Source organism: Sitophilus oryzae, unplaced genomic scaffold (genome assembly GCF_002938485.1).
Source record: "Sitophilus oryzae breed Bouriz unplaced genomic scaffold, Soryzae_2.0 scaffold_482_pilon_pilon, whole genome shotgun sequence".
Classification (NCBI taxonomy): Eukaryota; Metazoa; Arthropoda; class Insecta; order Coleoptera; family Curculionidae; genus Sitophilus; species Sitophilus oryzae.
This window is the reverse complement of record NW_022147065.1, coordinates 304,444-330,343: the sequence shown is the minus strand read 5'-3', so window position 1 is coordinate 330,343 and position 25,900 is coordinate 304,444. Positions and strand designations below refer to the sequence as shown.

Genomic DNA, 25,900 nt, shown 5'->3' with positions numbered 1-25,900 from the left:
CATAATATTTCGCGACACTCTAATTTTAGAAAGAGGGCACCAACACGTGTATCGTACGGTGATTTTCATCTTCACTGGATATACTTTCTAACGAAAAATTAATAGTTCGATCGATTTCACTTTTGTTTATGTATTATGATTGATTGAATGATTGATTAGCACGTGTCGCCATCAAATTATCTCTTTAATAGAAAACTAAAAATAATTAAAATTGTTTTCTAACATATTAAGTTTCTCGCCAACTCAATGTCATTCACATCATACTCACTTATTTATACAAAGTATCCCAATATTTCGTGGGCATAGAAGTACTGCATATTTTTGGAATCAATATTACTACCAGAGTATTATTAGAGTTATTAGAGTTTTAGAAAAGTGCAAATATTTTTAGGGGTAGTTATAGGGGTAGTAATACAACTCTCTGGGCACCGAATATAAACTGTGCTCTGGGTCTACACTTAATTTTTCCTCGAGTTTTCCTTCACTTAATTTTAAAAACACAAAACAAACGTAATAACACGAACCAAAATGCAAAAGCTAATAATGTTTATAATTTTCCAGGAAGCAGGTTAAAAAAGTCCTGAAAGGGTAAATTTCCCATTGATTATCCTTATAAATACAGTAATTTCAACAAATGACTAAAAAGCAGTGATGGGATAACTCGAGCGAAAATTCGCTTGAGTATTCGATTATTGAAATAACCGACATCGTTCGATTATGAACGAGCAGTGCAAGTGACGAGTTACGAACGACGAACGCAATCGATTCTAGAATTAAATAAATTGAAATCTGATTTTAATGTGACATACTCGATACAAAGCCGAGCGAATTTTCTACATACATTGCAGGTAGCAAATTTATACGACGTTATCCGCTGCGTATCTGAGTGACAAAAAAGACCCGCATCGACAATTCTTTAAACCAAACTAAATCAAGCGAACTACTTGTCGCTTGCTACTTGCCATTCATCACCGAAAGAATATGAGCTCTCCGCACGCAACTTACTGCTTGGCGTTAAAAGCGACGGGCGAAAAACCGTATTTTCAAATACGAGCAAAATTTCGCTCGAGCGATCGTTTAAAACTCGAGTACCTACTCGATTATTGAAGTTAATCGGTTTTTCCCATCACTACTAAAAAGGTAGGTCTTTTTTACGTAAAAAAGTTGCTCTTCGTTTAGTCAGAAACTGTGAACGGTTTTCAAGATATTTACGTTTAAATATTACGATGCGTCGATTTTAGCATTAGAAAATTGATAAAATGTAAATAAATTATCAATTAATTAATCTCACGATTTCGCTAATATGTACTTTGCTAATACTAAAATCGATGCATCATAATCTTTAAACGCAAATATCTTGAAAACCGTTCACTGTTTCGAATTAAATGAAGAGTCATTTCTTTGTATTCATTCTATTCATTCGTAAAAAAGTCCTAGCTTTTTATGTCATTTGTTGAAATTACTGTATCTATAAGGATAAAAGAAGTACCACAAGTAGTACCTTCTACCCTAATGGAAAGTACCCTTTCAGGGCTCTTAACGGAATTTTACTATTTACTATTTTTTTGACACCCTGTATATGTTGTAGATTAAATTTAGAACGAAAACAAAAACCCAGAAAAAATCCAGTGATTCTCAACATTTAAGTATTTTTTTAAAATTTTTCACAGTAACATAAGTTGATTATTTTAGACTTATTTGAACAACGGTAAAGAGAAAATATGTTTCTTTTATCGAGAATTACCAGCCCAGATAATATTTGCACTTATTTAGGACTCACGCTGTATATAATATAATCATATAATAATAGGCGAATTGGACACAATTTACTTCTATACAAAAGTTCTTCATTTCTCCGTTAAATGGTATCAATCAAAAATAAACCTAAAAGTTAATTAAGTCAAAAATTAGTAAGCTCATTGTCAAAGATCATTTGTGGCGCTGACATAATAATCTCTTTTGAAAGTTTAGAGATGGTTTAGAAGTAAGTTAGTTCTCTCTTGCCAACTGTTTTGTAAATTATATAAACTATGAAGATTGGTCTCATAGGTGATAACATAGTACAACTTAGCAGACTCTCTGACTAAACAAAACAACTACTATGAAAATGTGGTTTACTTACCACCACTATAAAGATTAGCCAACTCTTGAGCCCCTCGATGTTGGGGACCCCATCTGGGACCGGTCACCACCTCCTGAGGTTCTGCCACAGCACAATTCGCGTTCGGGTCATCCTCCAGCATAGAGTTCTCCAGAATGTCGCGTTCCGTCTTGACCGGTGCCAGCAGGTTCGTGGCCACAGCGTCCACCAAGGGACATTCTAGCACCTGGTTGACTTTCGGCGAACAACTGAGAGGTATCGTTGGTAACGCCATCCTGGAAAATATACGACACAAATTATTTCCAAAATATCAGGAGAATAACAATTTACCTGTCACTTAAAACGGGACATTTATGTCATTTTTGACTGTTGGCTGATATTTAAATTAACAATGAAAGGTATACATGGAAACATGGTAACTATGTCTAAATCTAGAATTCCATTATTATAATACAGATTTATCGTTCATAATTAAATAGATAGAACGACGTAATCTATACTAATATATAAAATCCTTAAGTGACTGACATACTGGTTAATCACGATCCCGCTCAAACCGCTCAACGTAAGAAGCTCAATTTTAGCATACAGGTTGATTCTAGGGTGTAGAGGTCCGATAAGAAAGGATTTCACTTCCAAGAGGGTGAAACCACCCCTCAAATATTACAATATTTTTTATTTAAAAAACAGTAAAGTTTCTGAAAAAACGCTTAAACAAGTATATTTTATTTTGTTTTTTTACATTTTTAAGATTTTTTAAAAATGTATACAGGGTGTCTCGAAAAATGTGGTCATTGATTAATCACGATCCTGCTTAAAGCGCTTGACGTAAAAAGCTGATTTTTTGAAAACAGATTGACTTTAGGGTGTAGAGGTTCGATAAGAAGGGATTTTTCGAAACTCGAATTCTAAGGGGGTGAAACTATCCCTCAAATATTAAAATATTTTTTATTTAAAAACCGGTGAGTTTTTCGAAAAAACTCTTAAACACGTATATTTTATTTTGTTGTTTTATATATTTTAAGATTTTTTTATAAATTTATACAGGGTGTTTAATAAAATACGCAACCATTGAGTAATCACGATTCTGCTTAAACTGCTTGACGTTTAAAGTTGATTTTTGGCAAACGGATTGACTGTGGGGTGTAGAGGTTCGATAAGGAGGGGCTTCTCGAATCTCAAATTCCAAGAGGGTGAAAACGTCCCCCAAATATTACAATATTTGTTATTTAAAAAACGGTTAGTCTTTCGGGAAAACGCTTGGACAAGCATAATTTATTTGGTTTTTTTACATATTTTGAATTTTTTTAAAAAATCATACAGGGTGTTCCAAAAAGTTGTGTAATTTCTTAACCACGATTCTGCTTAAACTGCTTGACGTAAAAAGCTTATTTTTGGCAAACAGATTTTTCCAAAGCCAAATTCCAACAAGATGAAACTACCCCTCAAATATTACCAAGTTATATAATAATATCGCCATATTATTTTTTCTCATGCTGACATAAATGTGAGAAAATTTTATCCAGTTTGTATGTTAATGGAAATTCTTGCTTTGCTTTATCATCACCGTTACAAATGATTAATTCGACGCGAACGAAGTCGCTGGTACACGCTAGTTAAATAGATATAGACGAACGAAATTTAAAATTAGATTTATCACCAGCAGCGTTCAAGCAATTAGATTTATCACCAGCACTCTACTAAAGTATGTCCCCGGATTGTTCTAACAAGAAGAAAAACTTTTTTATTATTGACATTTTGAGAAAAATCACCCATAAAAATTTTTGCTTCTTCTAAAATAAATCTTTTTTATACTTTTCCAAATTTCCATAGAGTTTTAGTTAAAATAAAAAAAAAATAAAAGTGTAATTGATTTTTTTTGAAGTCCTAAAAATTAAAACGTGTATCTATGGTAATATAATTCCGTTTTCATTCTTTCTGGGATACTTTAACAACAGCAAAAAATATCACATTAAACAAAATTAATAAAAACCATCTATCAAAGAACGAAATCTAATTTTTATTAACACAGAAAAGATTTTTAGGTCTTCAACCAGAGAATCTTCCATATTTTCATGTTCCTTTTTAATTTTTTCTAAAACAGTATGGAAATTTGGAAAAATATAAACGGGATTAAACCATTTTAGAACAAGCAAAAATTTTAGTGCAGAGTGCATATTTTTCGAAATGTCAATATTAAGAAATCTTTTCCTCTTGTAAAGACAATCCGGGGACTACTGTATACTGGGTGTTGTCAAAAATGGCTCACCACTATAACTTTTTTTTCGGTAGAAAATTACACTCTGAACAGAATGACATGTTCAAATTAAAAAAATAGCATTCATTCATTTTAAATTTCAGTTGAGGGTGCCATGGTCATAAATGTAACGGCAATTTGATTCGAAATATCAAATGTGTTTTGCCAAATTATTTCCAAAAAAATGCTTTTCCAAATATGCTGATGAGCTACTCTAGTTCCATTTGAAAAAATTTTAATTGAAAATGCAAATATCTATTAAAACATAACATAATAGATAAATATTATAGGACCTTAAACGAGAAAAGAGTTTGATTTCGACCGATAGAAAGTATCAAAAAACTTTTTCATATAACACAGGGTAGTAGTAAAAAATAATATTTTAATTATTGTTACCGAGTCCCGAACGAACAGGGAATTTATTTCGAGGCAAAAAGATCTGAACCCTATAATTGGTAGTATTAATTACAGTTTCCGGAACCGTACTAAAATATTTTCGTTCAGTGATTGTGGAGTGCGTCAATCAGCATGCAAGAATTGAAAATAATATCAAATTATTAAGTCATGAGAAAGTAAACATGAACACAAATGAACACAAGCGAAAAAAAAACGAAAACACATAAATAGCTTAAAAATTACTTCAAACAACATCATCCAACCTCGAAACCAACCTAACTAAATTTGAAAGAAAAACTTACATTTTCATTTAAAGATGCAAATACCTATAAAAACTTAACTCAAAAAATATATAATATAATACATTTAGCAATATTATACTAAATAATAAAATAACATTATTTAAACTTCAATAATTGCTAATAAACATTACAGAAACTTCAAAATAACTTCAGAAGTAAGAACAGTAAGAGATAGCATCACTACTTCTTTAGAAGAGTTTAATTTTTACAGTGGCGGATACAGGGGGGGGGGGCCCATGGAGCCCGGGCCCCCCCTAAAATCTGACAATTGGGTTAAATATTAGGCTTTTAGGTTAAAAATGGCGCCCTAAATGGCATATTTGGCATTATTTTTTATTTGGCCCCCCCCCTAAAATAAATTTTTTAATTATTATTTCCGAGTCCCGAAAGTACCAAAAGAACCGGGAATTAATAATTTTGTGTCCCGATTTTTTGATCTCTCAAAAGAGCCGGGATTCCCGGTACTTTCGGTAACGGGATTTCCCGGTTCTGAACACTAGTTCATTCCCATTATGTGGAATACCAAATAAATAATAAAAAAATCAGCCCCGATTCACAATGCAATTTAACGAAATATATTAACGTCGATGAAATCAAAATAAATTTTGCTTTCATTCATAAAATTGTAAATATATGAATCTATTAAAAGATATTGTAAAATCGGGCACTGATCCAACAATATATTTATAATATTAAGACGCTTCTTGTCCACACCTTTTATATTTAAGTTAAATAATCTCAAGAATCATCATATTTTAACTAAAAAATGACATTCCTTTAAATATGAATGACACAAATCGTAACATTTATTTAATTAAAGTCTGTCCACCATGACAGTAACAGTTGTTCAAAGAATATACTAAGTCAATGTCTGTCGTTTTAATTTTTTTGTGTATCAGAACTTAAATTATTGACACTGACACTATCCAACGCTTTAAGACACTCGAAAAAGTTCCTCAGAACTTACGACAGAGACAAATCAAGAATTTTCCTTGATTTAAGGTGATTTAAGCAAAAACAATCTTCGGTTTGTCAATATGACCCCTACTTGTAGAGGGCGCCACCTACGTATTTTTTGACTAGTTTGAAGAGTAATAACTTTTCGTTCGTAGTTGTATATAAAACTACTGAGTAAAAAATACATTTACGACGTTTTTTACGTATACAGGGTCTTTTGGTAAAAATCGCTACGATGTAATGATTCTCCAGATATTTGGAATCGAAATTATCAATACCTGCCATCAATGATAAATTAAACATATTGACTAAGTAGTTATTAGACTGAAATTATAAATTTGAAATGTTTTTGTGCTTGAACGGATTTGAAAAGTTCAAGGAAACTGTTTTAACATCATTTTTTCGAAGAAAAATATATGACTAATTTGAAAAAATAAAGACTTCCCAAATTTGTCATTTTATTTTTCAAATAACTATAGGTATACTCAACATGTTTATTTTTTGTCAATAATTACATGTATTGACTATTTCCATTCTAAATATCTTAAGAACGGTTGTTCGTAACGATTTTTACCAAGAGACATTTTTTACGTAAAAAAATCACGAAAATGTATATTTTTCCACTCAGTAATTTTATACAGGTACGGACGAAAAGTCTGGATTCAAGTTCAGTACGGACTGTACGAATAGTTAAAACACATGTAGGTGGCGCCCTCTGCAAATAGGAATCATATTGGCATCAAAATCAAATTTCTCGTGTGGAAAAACTCCTAGACACCAATTTTCATCCAAATATTGACGTTACTTCGGAAATTATTTGGAAAAAATCGAAATAAATATGAAAGTTATGTAATATGAACCCCATGTATTTCCGAAATTAAGCATTTTACGACATATACATTTATACGAAGTTTTTTACTTATTTTTATCTGCAGAATATTCTGCTGAAGTATCCATACAGTTCGGACCACCCTGTATATTTTTATAACAATTTTAATAACTACTAACATTTATTGTTAACTACAACGTAAAATGAAACAATAAATTGTTGAGTCATATTTGGGTCTGCCCTGTGTTATATTTTACATATTTTAAATAAAATTAGAACGGCACTCGTAAACCGAAATTTAAGTCAGCCATATTAGGTCCCTATCACCCTCACCCAATTTTTTTTTCTATGTCCCTTCTTTTTATTCAAAGATTAAACCTGTAAAAAAAAACAGACACCTGTTATTGCTGTTTATTTATCGATAGACAGACATTGTTCTTCAATTTGAGTAAAATCGCAAATAATACAAATAATATAAACTCGTAAATAATATGACATATCTTTCTCTAAATTTCAACACTAAATAAAAACTAATAGTAGATAAAAATTGTTGAATAAGCGATTCGTCGTTGTAAGGGTTGATTGCGGTCAACGTCAACTATATAAATGACTCCTACTACTGCTGAACTTGGCACGAAACAATGACCTTTTAATTTAATGAATTGCCACGCTGCAGTGTCACTGCCTACAAAATAAGACGGAGCTAAGCAGTGTAAAAATTATGCAGGTTTATTGCAACGTCTTGTTGGATTTTTCTAATAGCTGTATTCATTCAATAAAATTAGTTTTGTATTATTGGCCCCTGGCCTGGAAGTTGTAGACAACGATGAATTTTTTCTACCTTTTTTCTAATTTTGATATTTAAAGTGATGTTTTTCAATTAATCCTTTGACGTTTTGAAAAACTTTTATTATTGTCAACTTTTGTTATTTCGGCAAAACTGAAAAACCTTTCAACGGGTGCTGATGACGGTACGAAGGTGTTACCTATATCTTAAAAATAGTTCTGGTATAACAGGAAATCGATCTAATAATTTCAGGTCCATACTTTGATACTCTGCGTACTCTGCAAAATCTCAAGTTCAAATTTCCTTCTATTGCAACTTTGAAGAGTTTCCGGAGAGTCGGAATAGTCTAATTCAAAGATTTCACCGGTAGTGCAACTAAGGAATGGATCCTGAAGCTCTTTAATTATTGTCTTCAATTCAATAGGATCCCCAAAGTATGGAGGAAGAGCAAAGTCATCGCTATCCCCAAACCCGGGAAGAGTTTGCACGACCCCAAAAATTTTAGGCCCATCTCCTTACTGTGCACACTCTATAAACTGTTTGAGAGAATGTTATTAAATCGTATCAGCCCTAACATCGACGATCAGATAATACCGGAGCAAGCGGGATTCAGACCGGGAAAGACCTGTACCGCTCAAGTTTTGAACCTCACACAACATATTGAGAATGGCTTTCAAACAAAACTGGCTTCCGGAGCTGTCTTTGTTGACCTATCGTCAGCATATGACACAGTAAATCACAACCGTCTGATATATAAGATTTATCAAATGACGAAAGACTATCAACTTGAATTGGGTAGTGATCGAAGCCGCTGGCGGATTCAAAAGAATGGCTTACCACAGGGGAGTGTTTTGGCTCCAACTCTTTTCAATATCTACACAAATGACCAGCCGCTAAGTCAACACATCAGAAGCTTTATTTACGCAGATGATTTAGCAATAGTTAGCCAAGATAAGGATTTCTGTAAAATTGAAGATAATTTAACATTACACCTGATCGCGCTAACCCAATATTACAGAGAAAATAGCCTTAAACCAAACGCCTCGAAGATTGTCACTAGCTTGTTCCATCTAAATAACAGGGAAGTTAACAGAGCCATAAATATCAATTGGAACGACCAGCAACTGAGATTTTGCCCACGGCCAACTTATTTAGGTGTCAGATTAGACCGGACCCTGTATTTAAACATCATGTCGAGAAGACTAGGGCCAAAATTTCTACAAGAAACAACCTGTTTGGAAAGCTGGCAAGCTCCACCTGGGGGGCTAATCCGCACACACTAAGAACTACTGCTCTTGTACTCTGCTATTCTGTTGCCGAATATGCCGCACCAGTTTGGGAACGCTCCTGCCATGCCAAAAAGATAGACCCGATGCAGAACCAATCGTGCCGTCTAATCACCGGATGCCTAAAACCCACATTGGTCCAACAGCTACACCTCCTCAGCGGGATAGCTCCACCCTACATAAGGAGACAAGTTTCCAGCATGAAAGAGAAACAGCAAGCTCTTTCCGATACCCGGCACCCGCTCTTCGGACAATACGCCGCTGGACCCAGGTTGAAATCTCGAAAAAGTTTTCTTTCTGCCGTACAGCCACTTGATAGCAGCACGGCATTCGCAAAGAGACTAGAGTTGTGGTCAGCAACTTCAACAACTCCAAACGATTTTGCTCTAAAGCCAAAAGAGAGCCTACCACCTGGTGCGGAACAGGCATGGCCGGTGTGGAGGAGTCTGAACCGTTTGCGTACTCAGGTTGGCAGATGCAAGACAAACATGAACCAGTGGGGCTCCCTTGACGGACCTGTATCCTGTGAATGCGGAGAGGAACAAAATATAAGGCATCTTCTCGTATGCCCAAATCTCCCTAACATATGCAATAAGAGTGATCTGGCGGAGGGAAATACCAACGCTCTGGAGTGTACCAAGTACTGGATATCCTGTATATAACCGCTGTGTGCATATACATATATTTTTTGTAGTTTGTCTAATTCTGTACAAGTTTTGTTCCTATTTATGTTGATTGTTTGACTATGTTTTTTTAAATGTATGATGTACCTTTTTTATTAATTTGGCCGTTTTGTATATTTTATATGTAAAATGTTTTTGTATTTCTTGATTTTTTTTCATATACTGAGTTGGATACGAATAAATAACCGGTAGTGTGTATTATAATTTTGTTTTCAATGGATACACTTTTCGTTGCGTCTATTTTCCGGGCTGTCTCTACTACAAGTTTATGCGTATATATGAGTTGATATCGCCAAATTCACCTTCTCTGCAAACAGATTCGTTAGATATAAAATATCCATAAAAGGTATTTTTTCACATCGTAAACTGTCAATATTGAATTTGCTAAATGTTTCGAGATTCGGGCAGTAGTCAATTAAAGAAGCAATTTCAACATCTCTGAGCATCTGATTTTTAATACCCATCTTTTCGAATAGCTCTATTAAACAGTCTTATTCTTGAATAATTTATGTTAGAGCATAATACAGAGAATTCCAGCGTGTTGTCCCTCGATAACTTAATGTGTGGCTAAGGGTTCTTGAATAATTTCCGCGGCTTTGGTTCGACTTGCCATGTTACATCTTTCTGAATTATATTTTTTATATTGGTAGTCGCAATAAGATTCAACGTATGTGAAGTACATCGAATGCGTTTAGGTAATAAGATTGTGATATTTGATTCCATTCCTTCCAGATTTTTTGAGATATTTTTAAATTCTAAATCCCCATTTTCTTCATCTTCATATTCTTCATTCATATACCCAGTTGTAGTCCGAATATTCCGTTCTTAAAAGCATTCAGAAGTTGAATCCGTTATACGACACGGTAGCCAGTAGTTTTCCAGACCTCAAATTATGGAAATTTTTAAGGATAAAGGATTAAAATTTAAAATTTATTCTTCATTTTTAAAAAATTCTAAATATTTCAAAAACTTTACATTTTAGCCACATACTTTTCTAATGAAACTCACCTTTATTTTTTTCTGGAATCCGAAAATTAATTAATATATAGGGTGTTCCATTACAAAAAACACAACTTAGCTAAAATTACTGATTTCATTTGCCCCCCCCCCCCTAAAATAAATTCCTGTATAAGCATCTGACTAGTGGTATTGAGCATAGCTTTTTATTCTGTTGCTCGGCTGCCGCCTAACAGCTTAAAAAGAAATACTGCTTTTAAAAATGTATCATAAAATATATATATAAAAATCTGACTTAAGCATGTTTTTATAAGAAGACTTAAATCTTTTTAATGACTTAAGTCTTTTCTAAAAAGACTTAAATCTTTTTCTATTTCGGAATAAAGATTTAAATCTCAAATAAACTTCATAAAGACTTGAAAAATAACTCAAAATCAAATGCAAACTTAATGGCATTAAAATGATTTAAATCAAAAAAAGACTTAAGTTTTCTGTGAGCTTCTCTGCGTACATGAACGTATCAAATGGACGAGTCGGCGCTTATGGAGCTTGACTGTTATTTCTCGAATATTTTATTTGACGTAAAAACGGAAGTATTACTAACTAACTAATATAACATTATGTCATTGTTAAGTATATTTAATGGTAGTAATTAGATCAACGAAAAAAGACTAATACGTTTTAGCACTTCCTCATCATTGCTAGCGAGTTCATTTCCAGACAGTGGTAGCAACTGCTTCAATCCGCTGCAAATTAACACGGGGGCACCGTTCGGTCATGCTCTATTTAAAAGAGTCATAAAATCTGACTCATAAATAAATTGGTATTGTCGCCGTTTCGCATATGGGCTTGGATGTGAGCACCATTCTCTTTAAGTTAAATATTTAATTAGCGTTTTATTTCTATTCGGATTTTATTAAGGTGTTTATGATCTGATAATTTTCGTTAAAGGATCTAAATAAATTTATTATTAATTTGTTTCTACAATATTTAAGTTTTTGTGACTTATTCTAAAATCTCTTGTTGTTCGTCTAGGGTGTCCCATTTACGTGTGTTTTATGGGGTTTCTCGTTTATGAGTGAAAAAATAAAACAAAAAAATTATATACAGGGTGTCCTATTAAAAAAAAATAAGTCTGAGTTATATTTCGAAAGTGAAAAACTAGTTACGCACTGGATTCTACGTAAAAAACTCTACAGAAATCACTTTTAACCCTTTCGATAATTTATACGATGTAGAATGTAGAATGAGTGGGAGGTTGTTAATCACCGCGAGCTTACAGATCTATTGTGTCCCCTTTTCTTGATACATCATCAGAGGGCTTTGACAAAAGCCAGTATCTAGGACGGTTTAACAGAGGGTAGTTCTCCGTCTCCGATATTAGTCGTACCAAAGCAGTGTTTCCCCATTTTTCTCACAGAATCGGCATTCGCTATTTCGCCACTGAGGCGTTCGTTGAGGAGACAGTGTCCTAAAACCCCGTGACAATCCGAAGATTGGTCTTACTTAAAACAAGAAAACTCTTTGATTTTTCTTGGTCGTAAGTCCTCAGAAACTTCTTCTCGTTGCAATATTCCCATTCCAGATTACGGGTGGAGTCTTCCAAGTTCTTGAGTTCCGCTTTTAGTTGGTTTCCGCTTGGAAAGCAGACCAGCTCTGGTCCAGTTAGTGGAGTGTTCTCTAGATTCTCTAGCATTTTACCTAGATTATTTGCTTTGTCATTACCTTCTATCCCTTGGCGAGTTGACACGAAGAGTAGGAGGACTTTATTTTTTTTGCCTGATTCGTTCAGCTTTTCTGTGCAGTCTTTGACCAACTTCGAATTGATTGATACTAAGTTGATCGCTTTTAACGCTGCTTGACTATCATATAAGATGGATATTTCTTGTTTCCGATGGTTCCTACCTAAGATAAGTTGTACGGATCTTTCGACAGCGTAGATTTCTGCCTGCAGGATGCTAGGGTAGGCCCCCATTGGTTCGGAGTATTTAGTTCTCGTCCCAAATACTCCGATCCCTGTTTCTGAAGCATCTCTAACAAGAGTCCAAAAGTAGTCCACAAGCATGGAAGGATTACAATTTCCCTGGTACCTTTTCTCCATTCTTAACATGCCTTGATGAAAGCGAAAGCGTTCGCTGTGTTCATCACTTACAACTCCGCAGCTGTGGGAAAAAATGTCCAGGTGTGAGTGAAGAAAAAGAATCTTCAGAGACATATTGTAACCCATTTTTTGATATGATGACAGCGTATTTTTAAGCAGAGGAACGTAATAATCAGCTTTTTTATCTCACAAGGTAGTGACCACCAGGCGAAAATCAGTTTTTTTTTAATATCTGTTAAAGTGTTATTAAAATGTTCGTCTTTAAGGATATTTCGGATTTGTGGCCCAATAAAAATACCTTCTTTAATTAGTACTGAAAAGCTGGCCCATCTTTAGTTAGTGCTTTAGCAAAGATTTTCATTAGGTCCAATTTGATTTGGTTTTATACATTTATTTTGTTTGCACATTTATATTATTTTTGTACAAAATATACATAATAAACCATATTCGTTCTTGCCCCCCCAGTATATATTGTAGTATTAAAGAAAAACGCCGCAACTACAATTGAGATACAAGTATGTAACTAAAAAATTAAGGTACCTATATTTTCCAAGGAAATCAGAAAAATAAAATACCTTATTTTGCTTTATTTTGGGAGATATAATGAAATATATAACCCTAAAGTGTAAATCTGGCGGTTATATTTTACAATTAGAACGAAAAAAAGAACGGCGTCAGAGATGGCTGTGAAATGAAGATCACTGTCATTTTGTACGCAAAGTTATATGGGGAATGTCATCGATCGTCATTTCCAAGCCAACTTTTGTTTACAAAAAGAAAACAATTTAAATATTTGTAAAAGAATACACCGATTAAATTACACCATCATTATTTCCGCCCAAATATGAATTAATTACATACTTAATTGTGTCAGTTAATAAATTATTCTAAATAAATATGGATTTGAATCAGAAATCAATATAATAATAAGTTATGAATGTGATGTCTCTGTTGTTATAAATAAACATTCGTCAAAATGAAATAAGATTTATAAGGTGTTACTTTTTACCACACTGTGTAATACGTATACAAAATTCAGTTTTTTAAGTATTTCGAGCAATAATTATTAATCAACCCAAACAGTCATTTAATGTAGTTGGAATACTGAGATATTAATTGGTCCTCTTTAACAAACATTTAAGCAGTTTTTTTATTTTTTAATGAAATAACCGAACTATATCGACAATAAACTGTCGTATATACAGCTGCCGTATGCCATTCTGCCGAAACTGTGATACTGTTATAATGGGTTTTATATTGTGTATTATTATGTACCCTGTATATTATTACTATATCGACACTATATACAATATAATATGTGTTTTTTGTTACATCTTTAAAAATAATGCAAAAAATTATAAGGAAAATGCTTTTTCTATAAAAAAAGAGATAGGTAAAAAAATGGTATAATATAATTTGATAGACAATTAAATTGTGCCATCTGGTTCTTGTAGAATATATAGTGTGTTCTATTTAAAAATTGATTAATTTTCTAAAAATCTAATCGTGGGCCTACAATACTGTGTGTGAATAACCCTGTAGTAACAGTGTCGAATAACCCTGTATATCTTCTGTTGCAATATTATGATGGTAAACATATATTTTACCTAATATTACTGTCTATAGTATGTAATGTACATTTAATTAATTACTCTAAACTTACACACTTACCTCATCTCTGAGTAATACCTGCCAATCCCATTCGAAAATAATAAAATCAAATAGTAAAGTTTAAATTTACTAGAATCTAAAATGATCTTGTTTTACGGGTGATGACATCGTTATTATTTAAGTACGTTACGTTACTCCTAAACAAATCAAACTTGTCACTGTGTAGCATTTTACGATGTTTTGTGTTATAACAAATATTGTTGATGGTTTTTATTAACATTAGGATGCTATTTCACTTTTTCCGAGTTTAATTTTAGTTAATTGGTACATTAATTAACACTTTCCATTAACACTTTCCTTTTTTTCCTAACAGAGCTTATTTTAAATTTAAATACTCAAAAAACATAAAATTCACGATATCTTAAATGATTCCGCTGAAAAAATATCGCGTAAACACTGTCAGCGTAGGTTTGCGACTGAATGAATTAAAATTAAACGGTCTCAAATGATTTTACGAATGACGATATTGTCGCAAACATTTTACGATTCTGTTCAGACAGTCATGAATTGGCCTAGTCATAGACCTACCACAGCCTACCATAAGTTTCATCAAACGAAACTTTTTCTATTTTTTACCTACAGTGCGTCTGTCCGTTCTGTAGCTACGGGGTATCCGTGAGAGGGGAAATGATATTCTCTCGATGCTTTTCGTAAAAAAATTAGAGGACGCGTCCCATCAATAAAAATTCGACAAATTTTCAAGTAGCCAATAAAATGAATGGGTGGAGCGATTTGCGGTGACGTACTCGTCAAGTCGACGTATAAAATATATTGCTGTTTATTTAAATGTTTTTTGTCCGCATTCCTTTCATAGACACAGATCCCGCAGACGCACTTTATATGTATAGATTATACCATAGATATACTGAATGCGTCTGAAAAGTGGCTCACCCCTATAATCACGCCGACACTAGATGGGTTTCTAAAGCTAGAGCCGTTAAAGCTTTAAATATGCAACTGCCCCAAATCTGGTGCGTACTAAAGATTTTAACTACCAACGATTACAATGCAGAAACAATAGCTACAGCTGAAAGCATTATGGGTCTATAATAAACTATAAATTTATATGTACTCTGCCAATTTAGGATCAAGTTTTGGAGTATGTTGATAGGGTAAGCGTTGCTTTACAGTCGAAAACTCTTGCTATCGACAAAGCCTCTGAATTAAACAAGGAATTAACAAGGCAGATTCAGAATATTCGCGAGACTGTAGATAACGTTTTCGAAAAGGCAAAAAAAGTTTGTGAAGAATGTAAAATTGAAGACAATTTTCCGGAAAGACGTAAAAAGCAAGTAAAAAGACACTACCTAAGAGAAAGCTCAGATGCCGGCTACGATATTACACCACAGCAAAGTTTTAAAATTAATATACAGGGTGGTCCGAACTGTATTCCGGAAACTTCAGCAGCATATTCTGCACATAAAAATAAGTAAAAAAGTTCGTATAAATGTATGTCCGAAAATGCTTAGTTTCGGAGATACAGGGTATAGAAGTTTCATTTTTATTTCGATTTTTTCCAAATAATCTGTAAAGTAACGTCAATATTTGGATGAAAATTGGTGGATGGGTGTTTTTTGACATGATAAATTTGATTTTGATATCAATATGACTCCCTTTTGTAGGTGGCGCCACCTAAATGTGTTTTAACTGTTTTGAAGAATAATAACTTTTCGTCGGTACCTGTATAAAACTACTGAGTAAAAAAATATACATTTGCGATTTTTGTTGCATAAAAAAGGTCTCTTGGTAAAAATCGCTACGAGTAATGGTTCTCGAGATATTTGGAATCGAAATTATCAATACCTGTCATCATTGACATAAATTAAACATGTTGACTAAATAGTAATTAGACTGATCATAAATTTGAAATCTTTTTGTGTCAAAAGTTCAAAAGAAATGTGTTAATCATCATTTTTTCGCAGAAAAACTTATGATTAATTTAAAAAAATAAAAATTTATTATTTCAGTCAAATAACTATACATAACGTGTGCTTATTTTTTGTCAATAATGACATGTATTGAGTATTTCCATTTTAAATATCTTTGTGCTCAATCAACGTTGAAATTAAGCGTTGAAATCACTTTTGGTCGCTACATTAAATTATACCAGCAGAAAGAAAAATAAAGGTGTAAATAAAAATAAGATGTTTTCTCTCGGAAACGGGAAGTAGCTAAACGACCAGTAAATCCCCTATGGATAGGTTAGGTTAGGTTAGGCTAGTGAAGCTCTATATTCGCCTCGTTTAAACTGTGTTTTGAAAATGCACAGTTTCCAAGATATTTAATTTGGAAGATTTTGATTTTCGATCTTCTGAATACACTATTTTGAAAAAATCGAATTTTTTATTTATCAACTTTCTCCACTTTTCTCACCTGGTACAGTTAGAAGACGTTAATGAAAGAATTTGTAGTGGTTTTGCATGTTATTTGATTAAATTAATTAATTAATTAATCTGTTTGTATGATTGTTGAAAAATTGATTATTGTGATGTCTAGGTAGTTTTTCTTAGGTAGTTATATAGTCAGCCATGTTGTTCACAATGTTGTTGTTTCCTTGTTTTTTTGGCGGGATGGACCGCTTTCTTCGTAGCTACAGATTGGTTGCTTGTATGTTGCCAACTTAAGTTTTGTTTTGGCATGGTGTGTCACCACAAATTCTATATGCAATTTGAGCCGCTTTTTAGTTTATGTTGTATTTTAACAAAATTGCCGAAAAATAGTTATATTATTATAAAAAAAATCTGTTTTTATTTTTGTTCTCACCCTGTATGCACTTTTTTGACAATCTGTGGACACTAAAAAATTTAACTGATCAATCTGCATCGATTGTCACCCAAAAAATCTTTCAAATCAAAATGAAATTTTTTAGTATCCCACAGTTTGTTAAAAAGTATCTACATACAGGGTGAGAAAAAAAACACGTTTTTTTTCATTTTCGGCAATTTTTTTTAAATACAACGCAACCTAAAAAGGTGGTCAAATTGCATTTAGAATTCTTACATTATCGTTTTTTAACCGTAACAGGTGAGAAAAGTGGAAAAAGTTAATAAATAAATAATTCGATTTTTTTCAAGGGTTATATCCAGAAAGTCGACAATCGAAATCTTTCTAACTAAATATTTCAGAAACTGTGCGTTTTTGGAAACACAGTTTAAATGGGACAAATATAGAGCTTCACTAGCTCTCTCCGTAGATGCTTCACTGGGAGGTTTAGCTACTTACCATTAACGAGAGGAAACATCTTATTTTTATTTACATCTTTATCTTACACCTAGCTGGTATAATTTAACATAACGACCAAACGTCAAAATTTTCGAAGTGACTTCCACGCTTAATTTCAACATTAACACCTTAAAAATTATTTAGAATCATTAGAGATATTTTTTGTTTTTACTTAATATGTAATTACAAATAGGGTTCAAAATTAAAATTTAAATTTATTTAATTTTTTAAAATTGTTTATTAAATTAAATTATTAATGATTTTTGATTACTTTTTTTCCTTCCTCAAAATTTATTCTACTGCTTATGTCATATTATCAAGGTATTATGTTTTTTAACTAAAAATGAAAAAAAATGCAAAACATTTTCGAATAATAAAAAAAAACGTAGAAGCGTACCTGGAACGGTACTGGAACATATTATTCCTAAAAATATGTGCACCTCTTTAAAATTCATCCTGTATATGATTTTTAATTTTATTAATGTAGAAATATTTTTCAACTTTGGAAAAATAAATTTACTTAATTTTTATGTTGCGTCAGTAACGCGCGTTTTGAGTTAATATACTTTATATATATTATTCTTTCATTTTATTAAAGAAAAATCATTATTTTTGTTCTATTCTATGTAATTTAGATTAGAATATTCACCTGCACAAAATTTATGGTAATCACCATCCAAGGCACAACAAATGTTTCTTTTTCAACCCAAACATTATACTTCTAGCAAATAAACGTCTATTACACCGGTTGTTTAATTAAAATCTAGATATTTTTTGGTAATACATTATTACTTTTTAACTTTATTAATGAAGTAATCTTTTACAACCGGTAAAAATTTTATTTCTTATTTTCTTATGCTTCATCGAAAGCGCGCGTTTCGAATTTCAGCTTGTCCAGTCCACGATTGCGATCGCGCTGAAAAAATTGAGCCACCTGGCTGCTTTCGATGCCAGTTCGCGACTGAATTCCGAATAAACGATCTGAAATTGTTTCATGACAGGCGACAGGTCACCCACACTTTTATTCTATTGTCGATGGCCCCACGTTAAGCAGTAAAACATTTTTAACCCTTAAAGAATAATAATAATACATTTTTAATTTTGATTTCTATGATACAGTTTTCTATTTGGGTTATAGGTCAATAAAAGACACTTAGAAGTTCTTAATTTTATATTTTGTCAACGTTTCGATCAATGTGTGATATTTATCAGGACTATAAGGTTTTCAGAATTCTAGCGTTTATTCAATTCTGTTCTTTATAACATAGAATTTAAATTTTAGAAACATTATCGCAGGGATGTAGGTAGTAGTGGGAACTATCGAATGAATACTATCGAAACATTCGATAGTTGCAATTCATTCGAATAATTCGATAGCTAGTAAAAAAACATTCGTTGAAAACTATTCGAATAAAAATTATCGAATAGATGCGTCATCTGCCTTGAAATATTGTATTCTAGTAATTCGGCAGCAAAAACCATTCATTTATAAAATTCATTCATTTATGAAATTCATTTATTCTCAGGATCGATTATAATAAAATATTAACTGGATTTTAGTTGTCGCCCGGCGACGTAGGTTTCTTTCCGAGAAACCCGACAGCGGTCGGTGGCAATGCTATGAAAGAAGCCGGCATCTTTGATTTTTTGCGGAATCATATAAAGATAAGGACACATTATTTTTTTTATTGAGGTGCTAGTCGCTAGTATGTACACAGAAAATACATTATGAAGGGCGCTATTGCCATATATTGGTATTAGTTGGTATTAGCAAAGAATATTATTGTTTGGCTTTAGTTAGTTAGGGATAGTATGTCTATATATTTTGCATTTTTTTTATTAATATTCTGTTGTTACACTGCAATAATACTTGTTATTTTGGATGTAGGAAAATTATTTTTAATGTTTTTGAGCAAAGACTGGTTTAATAAAAATAATAATAACAGTAATAATTTGTTATACCTATTAACAACAAAATTTAAAATAATTTAATATAAACATTTTTTTTACGTAGTAGCAAAATATAAACAACAAATTAGATGTCAAAATTATTTATATTAGATCCTATTTAAAAATAATATATCTAGTCTTTAAATTTTTTGTGGCCAACGTTGGTTTATTAAATAATAATAATTACAGAACTAATTTGTTATATTAACAACAAACTTTAAAATCCTGAAATATAAACATTTATTAATTTTCTAAACATGCAGTGTAATGGAAGAAAAATATAAATAAAAAATTAGAAATCAAAATTATTTATATTAGGTACTTTATATTACTATTTAAAAATAATATTTACTTTTACTGGCATTTACTTTAAAAAATAAATGAAATATTTCTTCGCAAAAACTACATGTAAGAGAATTAGCATAAACAAAATACAAACATGGTTAACTTTTTTTAAATTGGCACGTGTAAAATTTTCAATTTAATTTTCTCACCCCATAGTTTGAGTTCGATAACCATTTACTTAACCACATTACTTAAATATGCTTATTAAGTTCAACTAATTCATATTATTAAAACATCTAAAATACAAATATGTATTTTTAAAATTAATTCTAAGTTCATCTCATCTCTCTTAAAAATTGCTACTTCTCAAAATTTCCCATTAAAAAATAGACCAGATATACCATATAAAATAAAATAATTGAAAGATCGGGCTACGGAAAATCACACAAATTTTCCGAAAGATTTTGACACCTGCACACACACAATCGTCAATTAAAAAAAACTACTATTTTAGTATTTTAAATATTTTAATAAACGCAAAAATAGAACAGTATTTATAAGGTGAAGTTATAAAAATTTAGAAGAACTAATAATGCCCTGACGCACACAAAAATCAAACGAATACTAAATTTCATTTATCAAAAGCATTCGATAGTCATGGCTCAACGATAACCATTTAGTCGCACAGCGAGGTTGTCACATATGCTTTAGTATACAAATGAATGAAACCTAGATAGTTGAAATCATTCATTCAGTAACCATTCGATAGTCTAATTCATTCGATAGTTCCCATCGCTAGATGTAGGACGTAGAATGAGTAGGAGGGGGTTAATCACCGCGACCTTAAAAATCTATTGAATCCCCATTTCTTAAGTTATAACTTATCGTTCTTTCTTAAGTTATAACATCATACTGTCATGAAAATTTTACTGTTGTCGAGGGGACAGGACAAGCGCGCTTTTAGGGGAGGAGTAATGGAGGTAATTACCCCCCAGACCCTAGACCGATCAAACTTCAAAAAAATAATTTAGTAAATTTTACATTAACTTGAATGTAGGTGTACCTATCTCAAAACGTCATTTTTTACGCTTGAAAGAGAACTGTGTATTCGACGCAACACTCCCTATGACTCCGACTTCCGACTCCACAGGGCGTCACGTGAACGTCTATCCGTTTCGACGATCACTCCTCGCATCCGCTTGTTTAGTGATTGTCGTGAGGCAAATGAGTTTTCTCATTTGTCTCACGAACAGTCGAAGGGTCCCAATAACCACTGCTTTCTATATACCGGGTGCGTCTCAAAAGTGGCTCACCCCTATAACTTTTTTATTTTTTCAGATAAAAAAACGAGATTTGGTATGTTAGTATATGACATAAATTAGAATTGATTGACGTATTCAATTGTTTTTGGTCACTGTCTCACCGGAAATGATTACAACTTTTGATTTTTAAATGGTGCCCTCGGTATTTTTCTACTTTATTCGATAGAGAATGACATTCTGAATAGAATGACATATCATATGTCAACTTTTGACATTCTCGCTTAATACAAAATCGTATTTTAAAATTCAATCTAGAGTACCATGGCTATGTTAAAAACACTAATTCTTAATCAAGGAGCCTTGGAAAAATAGATTTGATCGTCTGATGTTTTAGTGTCTTGTCCTGGCCAGTTAGAAAATGCTCAAATCGTATTTTTAATCATATCTCAATTTTTTCAAATGGAACGAAGGTAGCTCATTAGCATATTTGGAAAAAGCATTTTTTTACGAATAATTTGATACCACACACTTGGTATTTCGAGTCAAATTTTCTTAACAAACCGCAAGGTATATTTTCAAATAAACCATATGCAAAAATGTCAAAATTGACATATGATATGTCATTCTATTCAGAATGTCATTTTCTATCGAATAAAGTAAAAAAATACCGAGGGTGCCATTTAAAAATCAAAATTTGTAGTCATTTCCGGTGAAACAGGAAATGACCAAAAACAATTGAATACGTCAATCAGTCCCAATTTATGTCATATACTAACATACCAAATCTCGTTTTTTTAACTGAAAAAATAAAAAAATTATAGGGGTGAGCCACTTTTGAGACGCACCCGGTATACTTTTCTACTATTTTGAAAATCAAATTTCTCATGTCAAAAAGTTCCCAGACACCAATTTTCATCCAAATATTGACGTTACATCAGTAATTATTTTTAAAAAATCGAAATAAAAATAAAATTTCTAAACCCTGTATCTCCGAAACTAAGCATTTTAGCACATACATTTATACAAACTTTTTTACTTCTTTATATCTGCAGAATATGTTGCCGAAGTTTCCGGAATACAGTTCAGACCACCCTGTATATATCCGCTGTTTTTTACGTAAAAAATGTCTCTTGGAAAAAATCGCTATGGATATTCTCAAGATATTTGGAATCATGGATATTGGTTCTCAAGATATTTCAAATTGAAGTAATCAATACATGTCATCATTGACAAGAATTAATATGTTGACTAGATAGTTGTTAGATTACAGTTGAGGGTTGGAACCTTTGGTGTTACACAGCAAAATAAAAACACTAAATCACCACAATACACCAAAACAATTTTACTTTTACACTGGACGCGCGTTTCGCTAACCATGTTAGCATCATCTGCTGATGATGCTAACATGGTTAGCGAAACGCGCGTCCAGTGTAAAAGTAAAAGTGTTTTGGTGTATTGTGGTGATTTAGTGTTTTTATTTAGTTGTTAGGCTCAAATAATAAATTTGGAAATGTTTTTGTGCCAAAGGTTCAACAGAAACTGTTTTATAAATTATGACAATATTGATTTGATTTTTGATAAATGATTTTCTAGAAAAAGTTATGATTAATTTAAAAAAATAAAAAGTGCCACTAAATAACTGTCTAGTCAACATAGTCAACATGATTCGTCTGTAATTCGTCTATGATGACATATTTTAATAAATTCCATTCCAAATATCGTGAGAAGAGTTGCTCGTAGCAATTTTTACCATACTCGTACTTTTTTTACGTCAAAATAGCGGAAATGTAAACAGGGGATACGCCGCGCGCCGCGGAAGCTCCAAGGAGAACGTTAGTTTATATCGAACTTAAATTTTGGCAGCATATGCAGGTTAACTGAAAGCATTTTTTAAAAATATATAGAATTATACAGGGTATCCCCAAAAAAAGTTATACATCAAAGTTGTGTCTTTTCTAACGGAACACCCTATATATTAATTGATTTTCGGATTCTAGGAAAAAATAAAGGTGAGTTTTATTAAAGAAGCATACACCTAAAACCTAAGGATTTTTATATATTTCACATTTTGTAAAAATGAAGAGTGCATTTTAAATTTCGATAACAGCTACCTAAATTTTAGTTGACCTTGTATAGCCTGATATTTAATTATAGTAACCATTGTATATTAAACCAAATTGAAATTCGACCCGAAAAGTTATACAGGGTGAGACAAAATTAATATAAAACATTAGTTACTTTTAAAATCAAGTTACTCCTTTATTTTAAATGGCCTAGTATATTTTTCCGGTGTTCAGTAGGGAATTTATATATCTTCAAAATATTATTAAGGTTGTCTACCCCTTAGACAAAGATTTTCCTAGATATTTTATTTTTTATGATTTTGCGTCAGTAGATCTTTAGGTATTATTTGAAAAAATCTAGAGTGACTGTGATACAACACTGTCTTTAACATATCCCCATAAAAAAAACAGACTAGATAAAATCAGAAGCATTTAAGTATTCTATTAATTGGTGGATGCACACTGCATTTACCAACTAATAGAATCATATTAATTCTCTCTGATGTAGGATAAGTTTGCATTTTCAGCAAATTTCTGAGAATTTTTTTTGTTTTAACTGTTTTTAAGTTGTTACTCTTCAAAACAGTTAAAAAACATTTAGGTGACACTCCCTACTAGTAGGAGTCATATTAATATTGAAGTCAAATTTCTCACGTCAAAAACACAATCAATTATCAAAAAACCGATAGATCTCGTTGTAAAAGATCGCCCATCTTGATATTAAGTAAAAAACAGAAAGAAAATAACTTAAAATCTCGGCATAGTAACTGGTAAAAATAACTCAAATCTTCTTCTGCTTTTAACTTATGGACCGTTTCTTTAAGATAATGGAAGTCTTTTTTAGATATTGTAGTTCTCTGGAAACTTTTAATGCACACTCAGCCTGGGACACCCTGTATTATTATTATTATAATTCTTTTTGTGTTTGGAAAAAGTTAAACGATAATCAATTTAGCTCGAATTAAGAATAGTTTTATCATATATTAAATTCATATAGGTTTTAATTTGATATCTAAATCTTTTTACAAGAAAATATTATAATTATCTAAATGTGACCTAATTGCAGATATTATACTAAACCTGAAAAAATACATTAATTTATTTGTGAATCATTATTTCATTGGTAGGTTCTATAAACATTTTCTTGCGAGTATAGTATATAAACTATACACAGAGTCAACAGAGTCGCCTGTCTGCTTGTTTGAAATTCTTGCAAAGTAAATTAACGGCCTTGTTTCTTACCAGTGTGTCTATATCCTTAATTTATTATTTAACAGCAGTTACAAATCGATAATATGAATGATTGATAGTAATGATACTTTACATAAAAGAGAATATTTAGGTTATTGTATTTCTTTCAATTATAGTTTCCTTGTGTGGGAATATTAGTAGGTGCTTAAACAATGGAAATATTTCTTTACTAAACCAAATATTGAAAAATAATGAAAAAAATAGTAATTTATTTAAACAAACGCATATTTACTAGATAAATAGCATATACTACGATATAATATTAGGAATAATTTTAATGTAGTATGTGTTTAGAAAAACACGTTACAATGGATATTTTTGTGTAGATTTCGTTTTTTCAACATTTCACATATAAAATGAGATGAATTTTTATAATGGAGAAACACCAAACATCTCATCACTAAGTGCGCCGAGAAGACAACTCCGTACCAGACATTAATGTCTGGTTCTTAGGATTGGCAAGCTAGGAAATTCGTCTTTGTCCTGGGTTTCTTTTTCCCTCAATTTTTCGTATTGTAAAAGTTGTGAAATTTTATAAATTGTAAAAAATTATTGCGCAAAAATGTTCTCGGCTTAATTCCATTTTTCGACTGACTCATAAATTTCAAAAATTCAGTTTAGGTACAGCTTTAAACGAAGCCGTCTAAAACTTTGGCGTTAAGTTAACTAAAAATGACAGATAATTTTGACATTTGATATATGTTGACAGGCGCCTACTACGTGTAAATTCGTGTGCAAAAAAAATAATATTTTTAGGGTTTAATAAATGATCAAGAGTTTGACCCATTCATTTATTTCTATTGGTTTTTAAACGCTTTTGAAAGGTCAAAAGGCATACAAAAGGCAGTAAAAAAGTAGATCAACTAGTAAAAAATTGCGTTATATTATGGCTTTGCGTGTGTTGTTTTTTACGATTTCATTATGATAGAGACACAACGGCGCCAAACTCGCCAACTTAACGTTCAATTAAAAAAACTATCTATGTATTATATTGTGTAAGTTTTATAGTTATGGAATTGATATAACTTCGAAAACACTTAAAAGTTTAAATTAGGTTTATGTTTGATAAGTATTTTACGAGCTCTAGACATTTTATATAATCTATCTAAAATTTATTAAGTTTAAATGATATACTTAACCATGGAGTGCTGAAGTAATAAAAATTTTTTTTTTGGGAAGAAAGTAATTACTACATTTTATAATTTTCATCGCAAACTATATGAATATTTTGTTAGTAACCCCAAAAGAGTAAAGTTGTTTTTTATTGATTTTAGGTCAAATAAAACTCAGATTTTTAGTTTTGTATTTGGACGTTTCAATATTGTCTTCTACTTCTTAAGGACGAACATATGATTCGATGATATTGATAGGTCCATATACAGGGTGAGTTTTCTACGATGTTCTCTATGAGTATCTCGGAAACTACTGGAGATAGAGGGTGCGTCTCAAAAGTGGTTCACCCCTATAACTTTTTTATTTTTTCAGATAAAAAAACGAGATTTGGTATGTTAGTATATGACATAAATTGGGACTGATTGAC

The 25,900-nt window shown here is 31.8% G+C and overlaps 1 protein-coding gene across 4 annotated transcripts in view; it reads right to left on the bottom strand.

The window, feature by feature from the left end:
• The window catches only part of LOC115886294 (transmembrane protein 189), a 53,381-nt gene that overhangs the window by 20,568 nt on the left and 6,913 nt on the right, over positions 1 to 25,900 (bottom strand). Inside the window, exons 1-2 of one of the 4 annotated variants that reach the window (XM_030905386.1) lie at positions 18,199 to 18,492; positions 2,123 to 2,376 (exon numbers count right to left, since the gene is read on the bottom strand). In XM_030905386.1, the coding sequence (XP_030761246.1) occupies positions 2,123 to 2,375 (253 nt within the window). In that variant the 5' untranslated portion in view covers position 2,376; positions 18,199 to 18,492. Of the gene's footprint in view, positions 1 to 2,122; positions 2,377 to 2,431; positions 2,475 to 14,327; positions 14,695 to 18,198; positions 18,493 to 25,900 lie in introns of those variants that run through there. The other 3 variants (XM_030905383.1, XM_030905384.1, XM_030905382.1) reach the window with 3 other exon arrangements.